Genomic DNA, 21451 nt, shown 5'->3' with positions numbered 1-21451 from the left:
TGAAATATCTCTTGGGGAAGGCAATCTGTTCTTGTGGCTTGTAGACATCGCAACTAGGACCTTGTTCTGTTCTATATTGGCCGGATTTAGGATCTTACCAGGATTTCCATTAATTGAGGTCATTACGTCTTACAATTGTACAACGTTCATTTCCAAACGAAATTCTCTACCCCCTCAGAAATTTTTTTCTGGATCCGCTTCTGAAAGTTGGATATGAATGGATTAATAGACGATTTATTTCTTAAACGCCAAGAATTTCGGATAAAATAAATAACTCACTTATTCATCTTTACTTAACTTTCATTGTCCTATCTTGGTGTGTGCTGTGTATGCAACATTTGATACATTTCAATGCAATATTCCATGTTTTGCCAGCGCGCTCTCTCTTGCATCGATGTTAATCGTTTTTGATATTCTATTCTTCACATCCTCAAATCTCTACATTTGTAACTAGTTTAGCTTTCATGTTTGCAACTTTCGAGTGAAACATTTTGCAGGCTTGTATTGGTTTCATTATATCTTCATTACTTGTTTAAGATTTTGCAAAAAACATTGAATCGAACATTGTTACAAGGATTTCTGAATAGATTAATGTTTTGCATTATTTTAGTTTTTCCTAAACTAGGCACCGTTTAAGTGTAATAACCAAAAATTGTGAAACACTTTTTAACAAAATTGAAATTAAATGAATGAACAGCTCTATATAATAGTGCTCCACGGAAATACCAATCAATCGGCACAAACAAAACCACATCTTAGTCAATTACGGCTTTTCTTTGTTGAAAACAGTTTACAAAACGTCGAGAGCTCGACTGCCTCCAAAAATTGAGATCACTCGTTAAATACAAAACAACCAGCACGCTTAGCATTTATGTGTACTTCTAGAAAATTATAACGTGTTTTGCCACTACAATCTGCTTTGAGGTTTAGTTTCCTGACAGCTAATGGACGAATCTGTTAATTTTTTTTTATCGAGATGTGATAAGCGATAATATATAAATATAATTCTTATAGTGTTATGGTAATCACTGTCGGTAGCTAAGTTCAACTGCAATAATTTAATGTGTTTTTTCTGCATTTGCTTAAATAATTGCAAAAACCTAACCTAAACGGTTAAGAAGAAGGAGAATGTCGCTTATAATACTCTCATCAAGATAAGATAATCTATTGAATAATAGAACCCAAATTGTTGAATAGCGTTAACCAAGTTAAAATATATTGTAATCTACAGCATAAACACGCAGTCGTTAAAATCGCTGAACGAATTTTACTATTCTTCATTTTTGGGTAAAGTATACCATAAATAAAAGGAACTTATTAAAATATCGTATAATAGAAATAAAGCAACATAAACAATCACAATATCATAAAAGTTTGGAATATTTTGTTTCATTTTATTCTGTCTACTATTGCAAGTGAGTTTACCACCTAGTATTTTGCTGTTATTTTTTCTTTGCCTTTTTTAATAATGAACATTAAAATCTTATCTAAGATAACAACGTTGTTTTTTCATTCTCTTCAATTCGTTTTCACCTTATTTGGGCGAACGTGTTCATTCACTTATAAGTCCGTGCTTTGTCGATGTTGGATTTTTCCGTGTCGGAAAACCCGAGGATGCTCTCGATTGCGTTCAAATGACCCTGGGAGTTTTCCTTGTCCGTGAGAAAGTAGTAGATAGCACTCTTGAGGAACTGTAGCGTAACTTCCGGATCGACCTTGTTCTTTGTCTGTTGGGCATCTACCAGCCGCTTGTACATGGTCTGGAAGGGAAAGTGAAAACAAGTGTTTTCAAATGAAGGCTACAATATGCATGCGATTTTCAAACGATATGCAAAGCGATAGAAGTGCAGAAAGTAGGAAAGTTTTAACGGAAAAGTGCTTAGGTAGTTAGGTTAACCATAGGGCATAGAGGTTAAGAAATTTGACAAATCATAGAAAATATCATGCCAGAGTAGATGCCAGGTGGCTGAAGTAAACCTATAGGTTTGCATTGTGATCTCGAATATTATATCTTGAGCTGATAATAACACATGCATTAATCCACAGTAGAGCAGGTCTCGCAAAAGGGTCAAACTGAGGACGTTTATTGAGAAACAAACAAGTTGTCAACTAAAATAAAATCGGTCAATTCTAAGCAAAACGAAACGTTTCTGATACTCTGTATAAGATTTCTATTTCTTTCTGACTACAAACCTTCCGGGCGCCCAAAAGCCAAAGTGAGATTGCTTCTTTTGCGCTCAGTAAAACCTGCGAAGTTCCACTTTCTGGCTGATAGTTTGTATCCTGTAGGGAGAAGTAACGGGAACCGAGGAAAAGGATGTAAAAGTTAGAATAAAATCATTAGAGTTAGTTTGCGTATGTGTTTCAGCTGACTTGAAATCGATACAAAAATTTTAAAGTAAAAGACAGATAGATCGAAAGATTTTAGGAAAACGGTGCGCTTAAGTACTACATCTAACGGATTTGATTGTGGTTTGGTTGACCAATTTATTCTAGTATGCCGCTGCGGTTCATACGAGGCACTTCGTTCCTCAGTGCTAGAAGCTCGTAACAAAAAAATAATCTACAGGGCAAATGTAGTGTTTCTTGTAAATACACACATTGGGTTTATGAGTCAGCAAATAGTGTCTATAAGCCACCGCTAATTGCAAAAATTTATGTGTAAAATCAATAGGAATAACGTTTACATTTTTATCAGTGTGGCAATATAGCGAATGAATGAAAAAAGTCCTGTATTTATATTCGTGAATGTTTCCGTTGTGGAATTTAACCTACTGCTTCAATAGAATTTGCATTTGATTCATAGCGTAAGACAATTACTACGATCCCACGATACGTTGCGGTCAGCAGCGATCAAACTAATACTGCCTTTGTCTAATACACGAAAACGATTATACAATGCATGAATTCATTCGTCGTTTCTGCAACGAAACATTTTCCTCGGAATTTTCGTGCATTGTAAATAGTTGGTTCCATTCATTTCACACCGCGATTTGAGCGAAAATTTTCCTAAATTCATATATTTAGTGTACGTTGCATAACATTTATCGCCAAAGACAAAACTATTTTTCATGAGTGAAACGAAATTATTCGTTATTTTACTAAAGCTTTACTAAAGCTCGAATATTTCGTCAGTCGCACGATTTCATTTCATTCATCGAACGGCATTTTAAATTTTTTTTTAAATTTTGCACTATAAGGGAAATTTAAACTAAAAAATCAAAAAGGGTTGTTATAAGAGTATCTGCTTATTAAAAAAAATAAAAATATATATACCGATTTTGTCACTTCCCGTTTTATCAGTCTAAAATTCACCCAGCGGCTGATAAAAACGGTTCTCTATTGTATTTATATTCATCTATCATTCTTACTTTCCATTCGCAAAATTTAACATCAAAATATCAAAGCACTTTCGGTGTCTTTTTTGTGGTCAACTGCTTTTTAACTGGGCTGCACTACCCATGACCGCATAGTTGTCCCGTTTTCTATGGGATTTCATATATTTATGGGACTGATATGCGATCATGGGCAGTGCAGCGCAGTTACCGATCGCTCAGTTAAAAAGCAACCAGTTAAAGAGTGCCCGGTTACCGAATGATTGTTGTACGTGCTGAAAATTAACAAGATTCGCAATGGAATATGTCTCAGGGCTATGCGCCAAAAATGTTAAAAACTAAGATATAATAAAACATTTTGAATAAACGATTTTTTTCCATGCAAATAAACTTAAAGAAAACTTTGAAATTGCTCAAATTTGGCAATTCAACAATTGACAAAACATATTTATAGGAAAGGTTACGCAAGGGACGCATGAAAATCACACCACTCATGTTCGAACAAACAGTAAGCATTAAAAAATGTGTATGCATAAATTTAGCGATTTTTTCAGATATGATAGGATTATTCTTACATCAAGAATAGTAAAGTTCAGATTAAGGTGCGAAAGAGGATGCTCTAAAAATTGGTCATTTTTGAAAACGAAATAAAGGAGCGCTGCTGATTAATTTTCTTAATCATTAACTTAATCATTAATTGTTTTAAAAAGTCTTTATTCCTCGCTTTACTGGCGAAAACATAATACGAAACGTCTTCAAAACTGATTTTCGTTTCAATTACACAATGATGGATGTAAAGCGGTCTATTGGGTACCGAACAATCTGATGCCGAAGCGTCATATTGGATTATTTTTAACAAAATTATATGTATACTTTGATTTCCGAAAAATATTTATTTTATGCCTCAAAATGAAATCAAGGTATAAAAGTAGGATGAAGTTCTAGGATTTTGCATGCACTTCTCTTTGCCCTGGCGCGTTTGCAGGAAAGTTAAAAAAGTAAATTAAAGTTTTATGAAAAGTATTTCCCTAGTAACAATTGAGGTTTTATGGTAGTTTTAAAGCCACTGATAAAACTTAGATTGCACTTGTAGCGTGCTATAAAACTTCAATTGTTACTTGGGTTGTTTATAGATCTAAAAGTGGTATTTTTAAAAGCTCCTTCAATTACCTCACTACGTATTGAATTACTACACGAGATCTGTAAACAAAGTGATTAGGTATCAGTTGCTTATAATCCGACATCAGCTGAGCTTAAACCTTTTAACACAGCATGAAAAAACGAGTTTCTCGTATCCGTATATGAGCCTGGACACACCACCTTAACAATTTATCGTAATAATCCCTCAAATAACGTTCCTACAAAAACATATTGACATGGTAATTGTTTTTATATCGCGAGTCGTCAATTGATATGGAAAAGAGTTAATAGTCAATAGTGGCTTTAAATTGAGAACAAAATCTATTCAATGGAGCTCTATATTCCAAATGTAACAATATTCTTTTTCCATACAACTCGGAAAAATTTCAGAACGATTTGATTTTCGACGAAACCGTGTGATACTAGTTAAGACACGACACGAAGTTATTAGACAGCTGTTTTAGTCTCAGAAATTGGCCTCTTTGACAATTATTCCAGCAAAAGTATGTGAAATATAAGGTTTATTTTCGAATGTGATAAATTAATAATAATAATAAATTAGTTAACACAGACGCAACGTGGTACAAATTCCGTAAACTGGGGTAAGATTGATCGCTTTTAGAAGTAATTATAACATATTTTTCGACGCGACACATTTTTTTCAAGTTTAATATTTTTAAATCATGTACAAAACTGAATGGTTTTACCATTCAATTGTTTGTTTAAACCAATAAAATAAAATAATAAATAAAACAATAATATAAAAGAATCTGAAAACATTTTAAACTTGTTTTATTTCAGTGGCTTATCAATGTACAAAGAGTTTCATCCATTTTATCACGTTTGAGTATTGAATATAACAAAACATTATGAATTTTAGCTTGAACTACTTTCACAAAAAATGTTTTTAAAACAAGCAAACTCTTAAAAATAAGTTTGACCTATTCTACTCTAAAGAGAATTAAAGCCTCGCTTGGAATTTATTACTCTTGTTAAAATCTAAGATTTATTTGTTTTCTAGAAAATAGACACTTCGTAAAAATATGGTGAAGTAAAATTTTGTTTTTTTTTGTAGTTACTGTTCCAAAAAAATCGAAAAATTTCCTCAAAAAGTATAACATATCAGTATTCTATAAGCCTCAGGCCGTGTGGCATCCCTCGGGTTGAAGTATCTCAGTCAAGAATTGATCCACTGCGTTCCTGCTTCCATGTCGTAAAAGGCGAATGAGAACGGGAGTCCTCAAGTCGAGGTGTTTCTTCGACTGATTGGCTGACATAACATGGAGTGCGTCTTACGCTTGCTGTGTTAAGCGAATCTCTGACACAGTGGACGATTGTTTCTTCTCAAATCGCGGGATTCAAAAACAATTATAAACCAACGTGTTTGGTATCTTCTAGCTGTTGTACAATAAGTACTGATGATGAAAGTTAAAGTAGCACAAATAAATCTTCAGCATAAACGTGCAGCAACTATGAATCTATCCCGTCTTGAGCAGAAACACTGATAATATATATTCGTAAATGTAATAAAATCGATCATGCAATGCACGAATTCATTCGCCGTTTTCTGCAACGAAGTATTTTCGTGCATTCTAAATAGTAGGTTTCGTTCATTTCATAAGCAAGAATGGTCGCTTGGTGAACGAAAGCTTTCGTAAATTTTACACATTTAATGTATACTGCACGAATGTTATCGTTGATAACGACATTATTTTTCTTGAATGAAACGAAATGTTTTGTATATTTTAATAAACGTGTCTGTATATTACGAACGATTTAGTTGGTCGCTCGAATTCATTTCGTTTATCTTAGAAAAGTTTTCGTATTTGTTATCCTCTTATTGTTTTCAGTCGATCTTTTGGGGTCGATGTTTGACAACATCGATTTTTTTTTAATTTAAAAAAATCGATGTGGCCAAATCGATTTTATTGTGGTACGAAGAAATGGCCGCTTGATGAACGAAAGTTTTTGTAAATTTTACTTATTTAGTTTAAATTGTACGAATGTTATCGTTGATAACGACATTATTTTTCATGAATGAAACGAAATGTTTCGTTTATTCTAATAAACGTTTATGTATAAACGAATGATTTCATTGCTCTCACGAATTTATTTCGTTCATCTTAGGAAAGTTTTCGTATTCATTAGCATATTATTTTTTCAATCGATATTTTTGGATCGATGTTTGACAACAACGATTTTTTAACTAATTAAAAGGATCGATCTGGCAAAATCGATTTTATTTTAGCCTACTCACCTCCATTAAGGACTAGAAAGATTGTGGTTTGAAGTAATGGCAGCTTGATGAATGAAAGTTTTCGTAAATTTTACACATTTAGTGTACAATGCAGGACGACGTTGATAACGACTTTATTTTTTGTGAATGAAACAAAATGATTAGTTTATTTCAATAAATGTTTATGTATATGATGAACGATTTCGTTGGTGGCGCGAATTCATTTAGTTCATCTTAGACAAGTTTTCGTATTTATTAGCCTTTTATTGTTTTCAGTCGATCATTTGGGATCGATGATAGCGGCATTATTTTTCGTGAATGAAACAAAATGTTTCGTTTATTTTAATAAACGTTTATGTATATTACAAATGATTTCGTTGGTCGCATTCGATCTTTTAGGATCAATGTTTGACAGCACCGATTTTTTTATTAATTAATGGGATCGATCTGGTAAATTCGATTCTATTTCAACCTGTTCATCATTATTGAGACCTAGAAAGATTATAATGTGAAGAAATGGACGCTTGATGAACAAAAGTTTTAGTAAATTTTACTTATCTAGTGTACATGGTACGAATGTTATCGTTGATAAGGACATTATTTTTCGTGAATCAAACGAAATGAATCGTTTATTTCAATAAATGTTTGTGTATATTACGAACGACTTCGTTGGTCGCACGAACTCATTTCGTTCATATTAGAAATGTTTCGTATTTATTTTCCTCTTATTTTTGCATTCGATCTTTTAGGATCGATGTTTAACAACACCGATTTTTTTTAATTAAAAAGCAGATCTGGCAAAATCGATTTTATTGTGGTATGAAGAAATGGCCGCTTGATAAACGAAAGTTTTCATAAATTTTACTTATTTAGTGTACATTGCACGAATGTTGTCGTTGAAAACGACATTATTTTTCGTGAATGAAACGAAATGTTTTGTTTATTTTGATAAACGTTTGTGTATATTACGAACAATCTCGTTGGTCGCACGAATTCATTTCGTTCATCTAAAAGAAGTTTTCGTATTAAGTAGCATATTATTTTGGCTTTGCTCCGATAGAGAAAGCTCAAACTAATTCATACAAAACCAACGAGCAGTTCGCGATGGCTCAACTGAATCCGTACTGGTCCGGATTCTGGAACAACTGGAAGCGAAAGAGGTTCAGGAAATCTTTCTGAAACCGACGAACACGGATACGGCTACTAAATAGTCAGACCGATACCGTCGTTATGATCAACAATTATCTGACGTATAACAACAATAACTCCAGATTGAAGCTTTTTGATGTTGACGGCTTGACGAATAATACTCGTAAATATTATAAAGATATTCGTATACAACAGCGAACAATTCGTTTGCCGAACGAACCTGTTTCGTAATAAGCCAACGAAAGTCGTTGCGTGGTTTTCACGAAAAATTAGTAACAAAAAATAAATCTGTTTCAATAGAACTACGAACGATTCATGATATGTACGAAAAATTCGTATATTTTATTAAAGTTTTCTGTACGAAACTAATGCCTAGCGATTTACGAATATATTTTATCAGTGAAGGAAAGCTTCTTACATCCGACCTCACAACTCATAATACTTGTGCTGTCACAGTCAATATGAGTGTTGATAACATCATTTGATCATTTCAAAAAGATTGCATCATACTGTTGCAGAAATATGTTTCCACCATCACATAATTTTTGGCTGCTCAGATATCAATTTGAGAAACACCGAATTGATGGTACACTTGAGTAGCATATACTTCATGTTGAAAATTGCCCCAATTTGCATGATTTGGCAGAGGTGTTAAATGTAACTCTCTGCTCTGACTAAATTACGAGCAAGTTAGCAAACTGACGTACATACATACATCTTTAATCATTTAAACGTGTAATAATTCAGTTTTGAATAAGTAGTAGTAATAGTACAAAATTGGATTTAATTGTGTGTACTTTGCTAGTAAATTCTCACTCTTTTTGATCAAGCCGCTGACGCGTAGAGATAATTTCCACTTCTATTTGGATTTTCAGTAAATCGAAAATTGAGTCACTTTCCACAACATCAGGTGTGAATAATGACCAACAATGGGTAACATTTTGATAAAAATAAAAGAAAAAAGCACCATAGAGGTGCTCTCTCGAACAATGCATCGGCTCATTGTATAGAGTCTTCGAGTCTCAATACTAATCGAGTACAAGCAAGGTGACATTTCGAATGTGCTGAAGGATGATCTGCTTAAAGATCTTCACGGGTGTCTAAAATTTATAAACCCAAATCGGTTTAAGCCGAATTTAAATGATAATATCTTTTCGGGTGTATTGTCTGTCTATTATCTTAATATCCCCTCGGGGGTGTTGATATATCCGGTCATCGACAAGTGTCTTTTATTCCCTTGGGAATGAGGAATACTTCCGTATTATTTATATTCTCTGTCTCGTTATTTTTCTTATCCATAACCTTACCACTTCGTCAGTCCTTCCCATCACAAAAATAATGGGACATTGCAAGATGACGTCATATGAGTAAAACCGAGTTTCTTGTACTGGGTGAAACCAAACATTTTCTAAGTCCATGTAAACAAGCTCTCTGAGCTGTCAGAAAAGTGAGGTTATACATTTTCATGAATTGCTCAATGAAAAGACAAATCAGGGCAAGGCACAAGTCTTCGATAAACATGGGGAACGTACCAGTGAAAGTAGCAGAAGGTAATTAGATTTCAACTAAAAGTTGGATTTAGTCGATAGTTCTTAACAAGAATATAACTTTCAATTATTATTGCATACCCAGATTGATATTGTTTATGTTATATGCTTGGAGCGAAATCCAGAGCTACGAAATAGAGTACCAATAGGCTCAAATGCCAAAATATACACATTATCCTAAATTTAATTCAATTGAATGTCAGCATTTCATATTATTTCGCAAATATGAATTTACAAATTCTTGTGTAGAAAAAGTTGTTATTAAACACTGTGTAACACTAGATTGTACAAGTAGGCTTCAATTTATGTTTTTCATTGAAAAGCATCGTTGCGAATGATTGCACTTTCGAGCAAAGTTCCAGTTGTCTAGTCATGTGTCATTGTCACTTCTGTTTGAAAGTACAACACCAATTAAATTCACTGCCCAGTATTATCAATACAAAAACGACAAATGAATGTGACTTTTTATCTAGCGCTACGGGTAAGGACCACTGATGGAACCAGACTTTCTCTTTCTACTGATGAGCAAAGTTAATCCTTTCCTCTTATGTCAAATCCTATTGATAAACCAATGGTGCAAACATTTGTTGATTTTTCTCACCTCAAAGGAGATTGTTTAGTTCACAGATGGTTATTTGAACCTCATTAGGGCCCCTTACATGGGGCGCTAGTAATGTCATTATTGAGATGTAATGTCATCTTTAATGATCGTGTAAGGTGAGTAACGATGGAATTTCCGTACAATTCCAGTCATGTCATTACTTATTAAGGACACTTTTATTGCGCGTGTAAGGTCCCCTATTGGATGGTCGTACACTACATCCTATATCGTTGCGGTTCTGCTATCTTATGACAAACGCCATTTTGGGTAAACTGAGCTACATAGCCACATTACTCGCCTGAAAAATCTCTACAAGATGGCGCTTTCAGAATTTTGAAATTTAGGAACATAATGGTATAACAAATTTCAAAATTCAAATACGTGTATTGCGAGAAAATTGTCTGTTTGCAACACTGTAGTCAAAAATTTCTATTTTTTTCTAGATTCCTTGAAATTTTTTTTGTAAAATGCATCTCACCGATTGTTTCTAGACCAAGAAAAGCCGATGATATGAATAAAAGTTAATATTTGATGCTTTATTTATGTAGAAAATTTTCCATGCGCAGTTATGACACGTCATACACATTTTGTCATCACTTATGACACGTATGAGGGCGACTTTTGTTCACATTTTTAGCAAAAACTCTCAATATAGTCAACCGATCTTCGTAATATTTGAGAGATTAATACAAAATAGATAGAAGCGTCAAGTATCTTCTCTGAATTGTTTCTACCATTTATAAGTTTCTAGATACTCAATTTGACCGGTAACAATTTTGACTTTTTTTGAAAACACTACTAATTCAAATGGTAACTGGATGCACAAATCATATGCAAACTATAAGTTTTCTCCGATAACTCTAGCTCACACCCAAGAGGGTTCAAGTTTTTATGGTAACATATATATGGAAACTCGGAGATAAAAACTTAAAATCAAATAAAAAATTCCACAGTAACTCTACATACCTCAAAACTTATGGTCACATAGCTTATTTTATAACAAACAGCTTTGTTGAAAATTGCATATTGATTGGAGTTTCTCCGACAAAGTTATTTAACTTTGAAGACCAACCGATTTTTTTGAAATTTCCTATTCTAAGCATGTGCGAGAAAGAGAGGCAACAGGCAATTTACCGGTAAATAGTTTTGTAGCAATAAAAAGACAATAGTCTTACGCTGCTTGATATGATAATAATAAATAAACATATAACTTTATATGAGAATATCTTTTTACTGCAAAATCGGATCAATTTGGAGTCTTCGGCAATATTGATCCTTACACTTTAAGCTATATATCTGTGGATTATGGGATGCACAAGATGATACTGACATTTTTACTGAATTTGTTGTTTCTTTTATCTATGTTTCTTATATTTTCACATACAAACTTGAAAACTCTTGTGAATGAACTAAAGTTTTCGGAAAAAGCTCATATTTGACAAATGGTGTGTGTAGTCAATTACCGTTAGATTTAACAGTGTTCCGAAAAAAGTTGAAATTGTTGCCGGTCTAATACTCAATCTCAAATTTTAAATTAAAAAAAATCTTTTTTCTAGAAATGTACTAAATGGCGTTTGTCATAAGATAGCACAACAGTGGCGATATACTGGAACCATGCTAGGAAGCATTCATGCGTGGGTTTGCATCAATCTCCGAATTGAGCAATTATTAAATAGAAATATTTATCATATTAAACGTGTAACGTTTATCCATGCGTTACGAAATGGTCTTTAATTACGCCGGTGTTAAAGCATGAAGATGTGCATTTTAAAACCGCGCACATTTTTTTTCTTTTGAATTTTACACTGGAAGACTCCCTTGAGGGAAAATTATGGTAAATAATCAGGGACCAAAGAATATTTTAAAATGTAAAGTACACCATGGGGCTTATAAAAACGGGTCAGCACTGTATAACGACTAATTGTACTTCTACTCAAATAGTAAAAAAATTACATGCGTTACGAAATGGTCTTCAATTAACAGGTGTCAAAGCATGAAGATGTGCATTTTGAAACTGCGTTAAAAACAAAGAAGTTTTTTTCTTTTAAATTTTACACTGGAAGACTCCCTTGAGGGAAAATTATTCTAAATAATCAGACAGCATAAGATTTTGTTTAGGGACCAAAGAATAATATTTTAAAATTTATCTCCCGATTTTGTCAATGTACCATGGGGCTAATGAAAACGGGCCATCACTGTATAACGACTAATTGTATTTCTACCCAAATAGTACAAATATTTGAGTTATCTGGCGTCTCAAATATGAGAAAACATACTGGACGGTAAATTTCATTTGAGTAAATGGCTGATTCATTGCCAAAACATGAGCAAAAATAGCACGACAAGAGCAACGTGAGTTTACAAAAAATAAAAACGTACGGTACCCCAGGTAGAGCAGTTAGGTATATGGTAAAAGATAAATAATACGAAATAGCTCGTCATCGCTTGTAACTTCCGAGTAATGGCTGTCAGCTCTGAGTTTAGGCAACGCTTAGCGAACTAGACCCCCTATTCGAAGTCTCAACTTGCTGACCAAATGTTACCCGTCAGTGCTAACTTACGCGTATGTTCTCCAGTTCCTCCTGGGTCACCTGCAGTTGTTGCATCAGTTCCGGTACCGAAACCCGACTGGGGGATTGACGTGCCATTTCAATAGCACGATCAGTATGCTGCGAATTTTCTCCATTCTGACCCTTGGCGTACATGTGCAGATATATTTTGTTTGCTTTGTGCTCCTGATTCTGGAGCTGCGCGTGGAGTTCTTCGAGCTGCTTTTCTAGCTCGCGGATGCGCTCCTTAGCCTGGAAATGTAAGTGGAAATTAACGAGATTTGAATTAAAGTGAAACAATAAACCCTACTGTCGTTTAAAGCTAATTTTAGACTCAACTACCACTACTACCACAGTTGTTCACTAACCTGCTCATAGTCAGGAACCAGATCACAGTATCTGCTATTGGATTCAGCCAATTTTTGAAGCAGTGCCTCAACGCGGTCATTATTGGACATGCGGATGTCCTGTTCCTCGGCCTGATGTTCTTTTACCAATTCCTCAATGCGGGCTTCGTACATCTCAATCAAGCGTTGCTTCTCGGCGTTTATGTCCTCGTCACTTCCGCAAGCACGATCCTGCGTGTGCACGTACGAGTCCTTAGAGTGAATCGACGAAGTCGTAATATCCTCAAAATGGCCTGAATCGGCAAACGAACTCTGCATCTCCGAAGTGGACATTTTGTCCATGAATTGCACCTGATGGATGCCATGATTATGAAGATGATGTCGTGGGCTTGCCTTTACTCCATCATCGATTTGATCAACAATCGGCGAAATGCCCTGGGAACTAGGGGTGTTCGCATCATTGGTTGTGTTCTCTCGTACTGTTACGGCATCACTAGAGTTCGAGCGTTCCTCCGGGGAACTGAGCGACGCTTTGAAGAGCCGCAGCTCTACAACCTCTTTGGTAAGTCTTAGGATTTCACTATCACGCTGCTCAAGATCCATCCGGGCGTGGGTGAGTAGCTCTTTCAGTCGCCTGATTTGACGCTGAGCCCGCTGGGTCGGGGTGAGGTAGTCCTCCCCCGTCTGACCAGCATGGCTCGAACAGTGCACTACGTATTTCATTTTACGACCACTGAAGGTAGTTCCGTTGCGTGCAACATATGGATGGTCACACGACATACCGCTTGCAATTGAACTGCTGTAGCTGTGAAGCGAGTCTAGATCGTCATCCAAGTAGCTGGTCACAGGCGATTCCGGAGAAACCGGTGGCGTCTTCGGGCTGAGGCTACTCTTGTGCAGTCCCGAGCTGTGTCCCGAATCACAGGGCGTATGTGGCCTGCGCGGCGATCGTTGGGCGCTGCTATTACAACTGGCACTGTGACCAGAGTTGATCAGATTTAAAGACTAGAAATAGGGAACGGAAAACAGAATTGATTTTTTAGCGTATGTTTTTCTAAGTGTTTGCATAGAGTTCTTAAAGAGTATTTTAAATGGTAGGTTTCGGCATACTGTGATGAAGAATATTTAAGGCTGTGTATTTTGCGTGGGTAAACACGCATATTCATCTTACATCTGGTTGTTGTTAAGTCAGACCGGACCAAGTGACAAAATATTGATTTCGAAAAAACGGGTTTAAAGTTTGAATCGTAGCATCCTCTACGTTATAATTGAAAATTATTTTTTGCAATAATTTTCGTTTATGGTTACATATTTCAAATCTGTCAAAAGTCGAATGTAGCTGAAGAAATTCTTTATCCGGTGTTATCGTTATCTCATTTTTTGATGTTTGGCGACTTAATCCGGTCTGACTTAAAACCGACCATCTGCTCCTGGCTGAACGAGTCTGTAAAAATTTGTGCGTTTCAATATTATCGCTCTATGAATGTTATATTTGTAATCGCACAACATTTGAAAGATCCTTTGCTAGGATAGTAAATTAAAGATATAATCTTCCAAAAATGCAAAAGCGTTTTTAAACATGAAGGTTCGGGACAACTTCGAATGGGTCCGTGGTACAAAAAAGGTATATCTAAAACATCTAAAACATCAGTTCCGCCAGTTTTAGATATCTATTGCCTTTGGAATAACTGCTCTAATTAAAATGGGCTTTAATATATTTTAAGTAAAACTTAGGAAACTCTGTTGATTACAATTATGAAAAAATATTTTTTATCTAAAATTGCACTTTTTTACGTTTTAACGACATTCAATTAGCTAGAGATTACTGGCAGGCCCGTAGCCAGGATTTTGTTTCGGGAGGGGCTTGAAAATTATTGCATAAATGTATAAATTCTGATGACTTGAGATAGTCACAGTAAACTGAATGTAATTATGAAATGTTCTTAGTGAAAACAATTCCATAACTAAGACAATAGACACTAAAAACCCTAAAAATATGTTGTCTGTTACAAGAAAAGCTATAGTGCATCGACGAATTAAATTTGATTATTATTAGTTTATAAGTTAGAAATTTCTCTCAAGATTCATCAAGAGATCAAAGTATTTAGGGCTGATTGAAAATGCTACGCATTCTAGACTACACGTTTACAAGGTGTAGAAGACGCTAAATTGGAATGAGTACAAAAATATCCAAAAACCCGCCTAACGAAACTTTACACGCATTTGCTAAACAGGAGAACGAAACCAACGTCAAGGTTGTCTCAATGGATAGGAATATATCAGTGTGAAATCCAAGTTTATCGTTGCAAAGAATGTCCGAACAAAGTGAACTTCAACTCCTATTTTCATGATCAGGCTACTATTACTAGTTCTGTGACTTCATCCGAAGTATGCGTAATTATAATCCTGAGAAAAACACATGTTTTTTTCATTTGACTCTCGTGGGGAATGGGTTAAACGCTATCTTCGACAATATTATCAGGCAACTGAGAATAACTATCTATTTATTTATTTAAGTAGATTCTTTTTAGATACTTTCATATCATTGGACTTATGAATTAAAAATATCGTAGACTGATTTTCCTAGATCCCTGAAACTATAGTAAAAGTCAAAATGTAAAGTGAGTGCAAAGAACTACTGATTCCACTACAATGCAAGAATAAGTTCATTAGCTCATTGACGTTCAGAATTTTGCAAAACCGTTGGAACTTGAGAAGATTACCTAGATTAAGTAAATATTATATTTGAACATTTGAAGGTATTATTTCGGATTTCATGGGTTTTTGGACAATGTAAAATATATATTTCAATGATTTAATCTACTAATGAAAACTACCCAGAATTTAATCTACTGAGCGAAACTGCTCAGAACTTGTTCACTAATCGAAAGAAAATTACTTAGCACTGATTCTGAATGCTTCTAATTTACGTAAAATTAAGTAAATATATCACCACCAAAATAACTAGAAACTATAAACACAAGTGAGCTTAATAATTTCAGCATCACTTGCTTCCGACACATGGAAGAGAACACATCGCACTTACATCTAATTTTCAAAAGTGGCTTTCTTTTAGAGTTGTCTGTTTTCAAATCACAGCAAATTATCCGTTTCCTGTGAAACTTTTGCAAAACTTTATGTCAATTCGTCAATTTTGACTTTATGTTTGCGAATGTCTGATTTGTTCCTTGCTTCTCGCTCTCAATAATTATCCTTCCGAATGGATTCCATTTCTCCCAAATATGACATTAATCTGCGAGTAAGCGATATCCGATCTTGTAGCGGAACATTGATGTTCTCATCGTCCATATATAGGAGGATCTTAATTATAGCATTGTCACTTTCAACCATGTGTTTTAAGTTGTTCGAAATGAATGGTTTCATCTGGGCTAATTTGTTGAGCGCTAAATGCCTGACATGGTAGAACTCGCTTCCGAAAGTCCAACCTCCATTTACACCTTCAGGAAATGTTCCACATTATGAATACTCGGTCCTAAGCGAATCATCAATAATTTTATAATCACCGTATTTGGCTGGAGCACCACTTCTTGCTTCTCGACAGATTACTACAGCAACAATTATAGTAACAGTTTCTTTTATTCTTTAGACAAGACACACAATATAAAAGTTACTATTTTTATCGTTCGCGTCGCACTGGCTCGAGTAAAAGCATAAAGTGACTGAATTTCGTGACCATTGCCTTTGGTGGTTAGAAATAGCCTTCTTCAACTTTTTCTCAAAGATTTGTTCAAACCAAATGAGCAACAAATTTTGTTAAACATCGCCGGTTTTTGAAATTCATTTTTGAAAAATTTCGGGAGGGGCTTTAGCCCCCTAGCCCCCCCTCTGGCTACGTGCCTGATTACTGGGTAGGGAAAGTTATGAAACTTAGAGCCATAGTACTCAAGTGAGAGCAAGGATGTGAAGTAAACAGATCGGAAAGCTAGAAGTGGCAGGGTCATTAGAACAGGTTTAATATCATGCGGGCTTAATTTTTGCCTTCTGATAATGAGGGTCGAGCTTAGGCAGAATAACTACGAATCACCCGAGTTCACTATCATGTGTCCTGATAAAGGTAGACGTATCTATCTTCACCGTGACAACCGACCGGTTGTCACGGTAAAGCCCGCATGATATTAAACCTGTTCTAATGACCCTGCCACTTCTAGCTTTCCGATCTGTTTACTTCACATCCTTGCTCTCACTTGAGTACTATGGCTCTAAGTTTCATAACTTTCCCTACCCAGTAATCTCTAGCTAATTGAATGTCGTTAAAACATAAAAAAGAAAATGTGACTAACATAGTCAAAATAAAAAAGGAAAAAAAATAAAATTGCACGGAGAATGAATCAATCAATATCTTGATACAAAATAATAAAAATATTGAATGTACTTTGTGATGTGTTTCAGTTGTAGGTCTGGTTAAATACTACTCAAAACCACCTTTGAATAATTTAATATGCTTGCAAAGTTTTGGTTTATAGCAAAAAAACACTTTCAAAAATTTCGGTACTAAAAAATTAGCTACGCTATCATTTTTAAACCGATTTTTAATTTTTTCATTGTTCTAGAAAGAAGAAGAACAGACCGTTCTAACGGGATGTTATGTTATGTTCTTTTGATAGAAATACCATGCAGTTTTAGGACAACAATATGAAGATATAAATTACATTGCGTTTTTAACCCTCAAAAAGGCAAGCTAAAAACTACAAGAAGCATCGCTCCTAAGACCCAATAAAAAACTACAAGGGGCAGCCCTATGGGGTTGCACGAACTGTAGACGTAGGACTATACTACTTAATGTAAAATATTTATTTTCTTAGTACTTAGTGTGTGGGAAAAAACACCCGGACCGGTGAAGAAAAATCAAATTTTGTGCAACATAATCACATCTCATGTATAGAACAAGCTTTCCAGTTGCTCTCAAACAGATCCTAAAAGTTTAAACACCCATGGATAACCCCAAGTTTGTAGATGTGTTTCGATGCCACAGGATTGTAAAATGGTTAATATTACGTCATGAAAATTCAATTCTTCCTGACAATTTTTTTTGCCTGCAAAATGCTCTGTGTGTATGCAAAGCTCATGATTTGTTGGGATATTAGCATGGATCGGAAGAAGCTTTTCAACGCTGCGCATTGCATACATACAGGACATTTTGCAGGTCACCAGAATCTGTTCATTTTACCCACTCGCTATAAACATGTCTCATTTTTGGACATGTTCAGAAATCAAGAATCATGTTTGAAAAAATGTGTTTATGGCGAAGTATTTTTACCAGATATGTACAAAACATGTCTAACAAGAAACATAAGGTGATTGTAATATCTCAGTCACTTATTAGTTAGAAAATAATGACTTTGCTGTTCATTTTACCGCCAGTTTCCCTACCTACCAACACATTCGCCCCAAACATTGAACCCAAGCGTACAATGCAAAATGAGTCAACGCTGATGATGATGGGTAGAGCGAAAGAAACAACTAGTACTACCACGACACTATTAGCAGACAGTTTCACCAAAATTTCACGCGGCCTTTCCCGATTGAAAGGAACGGCCGCGCTTAGCCCATCTGTCATAATATCGTGATTTTGCATAGCGAAAGGCTGAATGATTTTGTTCCAAAAACAGCCCTGCGTTATGCAACACTTTGTGCAGGTTGATTATACCAGTTGCAAGTGGGGCCAAATTCACCAAGTTCCGTAAACTTCCTTTTAAATTACAGAATTGATAAAATTGCTTAGATGAGCTAAACTAATTAATCAAATCCTGTTTTAAAAACTGTCCTTGCGTTTAAACCAAAATGGGAAGCTTATTACTACCACTACATTACTTAATTTCAAGCGAAAATAGCAAATACATGTGTTAGTTAAACCAAAAATTAACTGGCAACATTACAGCGGCATTTGGGAAGCAGTTGGAGCGGTCGCCTGTAGGACGACACAGGGTAGCATCCCTCCACAGCCAGTGTAACGGACTTCTAGCTCAGCTACACTGGCTGTAAAAAACACAGCGCAGTGATCTGCTTCGCCAGCCGTTCAACAGGGAACTGAGCGTGTCTGGTCAAGCCCGTTCTTTAAATAGTCGATGATGACGTCATTCATAGAAGCGTTGCGCGCTAGGTACACCAATCCGTCGTACAGGGCTTGGGAAGCGCTATCTTCTGTGTGTTAATGCGCGATATTTTGACAAGGTTGTATATTATTTAATTTTTTAATGCTATGATATCAAAAATCTTTGGGTTTGTCTATTGGAATCTATTCTTAGAAGTATTTCGGGGCGATTTGTGCAAAAAAATTGAAAATTTATCGTGAGATGGCTGAATTATATGCGTTTAAAATTGGACCACTTTTCGTTACATACCATTTTTGTAGAATTTGCACAGTGCACCCCCATATCGAAAACAAAGACGTAGTCCTACGTCAATAAAAAAACCACTTTTTTGTCATTTTAGTAGTGAGAAAATCAAAAGCTCGAAATCGCTCATTCATTTGGATTTCAAATCACAAGTTCATTGAAACTAGAGAACTGTAATTAGCCGGGCCTCTGAGACCCCTTGCCTTTTTGAGGATTAGTGAAAAATATGTAAATTATTCGATAGTTTTATAAAGGATCGTGTTTGTTTGAATAATTGTTTAGAGCGAAAATTTCATTCCGCAGGCAACAACTTGTTAATAATCTAAATCGGTTGAAAAATGCCAGAGTTGTTCGTTTTAAAAATTGGAAATTTGCTTGACCTGAAGGATACATAATCACTGCAGCACCGTGTAATCGAAAGAAATATTTTGCGGTTCACGAAAGTTGGCTGTTTCCTCCCAGTTTAAAGTTGATTTTTGTGATAAAGTATGTAATTGGTGTTCTTTTTGCGATTAATTACTTTTTTGAATAGTTCCTTCACATAAAACAGGAAATGGATAAGCCGCCAGAAGAAAAAAAAAACGATACTTGCGCTTTATCACTAACTAAAAAAATCATTAGATAATGTGATTGAATACATCAGAGATGACCTCCAAGAAGATAGCAACTAACACACAACGACACAAATTAATTGATGCTGAATGGAACAAGCGCAACATCTAACACATTTATTTCATTAAAAACATTCATAACATATGAATTCAAAAAACAAATTTCAATTGGATTTCAAAGTATGTTTTTTCTAGGTATCCACAGGAATCAACTAATGAGCCCCTTGAGCTCGATGACTTTCAAACGCCAATCACTTTTTGACTTTCAGTTTAAGGTTTTCAGCGTGAAAAAACTTCAGTCATCATCCCCGAATTAGTTCAAGCCGAACGTTTCGTTTTACAGAACAACTTAAAGTACGTTGATCGCAAATCAGACCCATAAAGATAAGAAATCCTATATAAAACGAGACAAATTTGTGATCAAGGGTGGTATACTGTCTATGATCGTAAGTCAGTCCCATAAAGATAGGAAATCTCATAGAAAACGGGACAAATATGCGATCATGGGTAGTATACATATAGAGGTAAGGCTACATAACCTACCATCGCGTACCTTTCCAGACCTAATTGCAGAATGCATATGGCAATCTAGAAGTGAAATCCGTTACAATACGTCGAGAAATTTCTACCCGGGTATTCCTACCGGTGTTCTTGTTGTGAGGATGCGTGTCGAAAGACCTATTCCCTCCTACTGCACTATAAAACTCAAAACTCACGGAGCTACTACTAAACAAACTGCGTTATGCATCCATCAAAGGCAAATTTCTACGCGCAAGTGCTGTAACCAGATAGCACAACATGGACAACCTTACGCGGAAAATGCAGAGGAGAATTAGTCTCAACCTATTGCCAACGCATCTACGGTAAACCAACCCAATGCAATACCAATACCTGAACTACAAACGATAGCCAAATTTGTGGCAGATGTTCTGGCCATAATGACAACCCCAAAAAAAGAACCCAGCACCCAAAATCAATTGTAAGAAACATCGAAGAAAAATGTTATAACATATGACGCACAGAGGAGTAACTAAAACAAATTATTGGCCAATAACCAAAATATTTTTTTTTCGATTTTTTTGTTTCGTTATATTTTTTTACATACCTAAGAACCTACTGTACAACGTGGCAAAATTATGAGTATATCAAAAATTGTTAATGAATATTTGCATGCATGCCTAATGGTGATATTTTAAGGGATATTTTAATCGTTTTCATTATACAGGGTGTTTGGTTCATGGTTAAGAATCTCTCGGGGGGTGATAGACTGCTATATTTGGAGAAAAAAATTGTTCTACACATACCATCAAATCCCAACCGTTACAGAGTTATTGAACTTTTTGTGTAAAAAACTTATTTGTCTTAAAATAGCTCTAACTTTAAAAGTATACTTTGTATTTTAAATGTTTTAGTTCCATTCGAAAGGTGAGAAAATTTTGCATTGAGTGATGCCCTCACATGTTTCAGCTAATGAGTTTAGGTAGGCTTTTCAAAGTAATTTATTGAAAATTAAACAATTTTAAACGATTTTTCGTTCATTTCTTGAAAATTCTAATCGTTTACCTCATCATTTTAATAAT

The 21451-nt window shown here is 35.2% G+C and overlaps 1 protein-coding gene across 4 annotated transcripts in view; it reads right to left on the bottom strand.

Annotated features, from left to right (window-relative positions):
• Window positions 1–279: 279 nt before the first annotated feature.
• The window catches only part of LOC131681846 (protein quick-to-court), a 104079-nt gene continuing 82907 nt past the window's right edge, over window positions 280–21451 (bottom strand). For 2 of the 4 annotated variants that reach the window (XM_058962901.1, XM_058962900.1), the window contains exons 3-7: window positions 12926–13909; window positions 12570–12809; window positions 4506–4535; window positions 2194–2283; window positions 280–1760 (exon numbers count right to left, since the gene is read on the bottom strand). In XM_058962901.1, the coding sequence (XP_058818884.1) occupies window positions 1557–1760; window positions 2194–2283; window positions 4506–4535; window positions 12570–12809; window positions 12926–13909 (1548 nt within the window). In that variant the 3' untranslated portion in view covers window positions 280–1556. The remainder of the gene's footprint in view (window positions 1761–2193; window positions 2284–4505; window positions 4536–12569; window positions 12810–12925; window positions 13910–21451) is intronic. The other 2 variants (XM_058962902.1, XM_058962903.1) reach the window with 2 other exon arrangements.

The sequence above is a fragment of the Topomyia yanbarensis genome, chromosome 2 (genome assembly GCF_030247195.1).
Source record: "Topomyia yanbarensis strain Yona2022 chromosome 2, ASM3024719v1, whole genome shotgun sequence".
NCBI lineage: Eukaryota > Metazoa > Arthropoda > Insecta > Diptera > Culicidae > Topomyia > Topomyia yanbarensis.
This window is presented reverse-complemented; position numbering and strand designations above follow the sequence as displayed.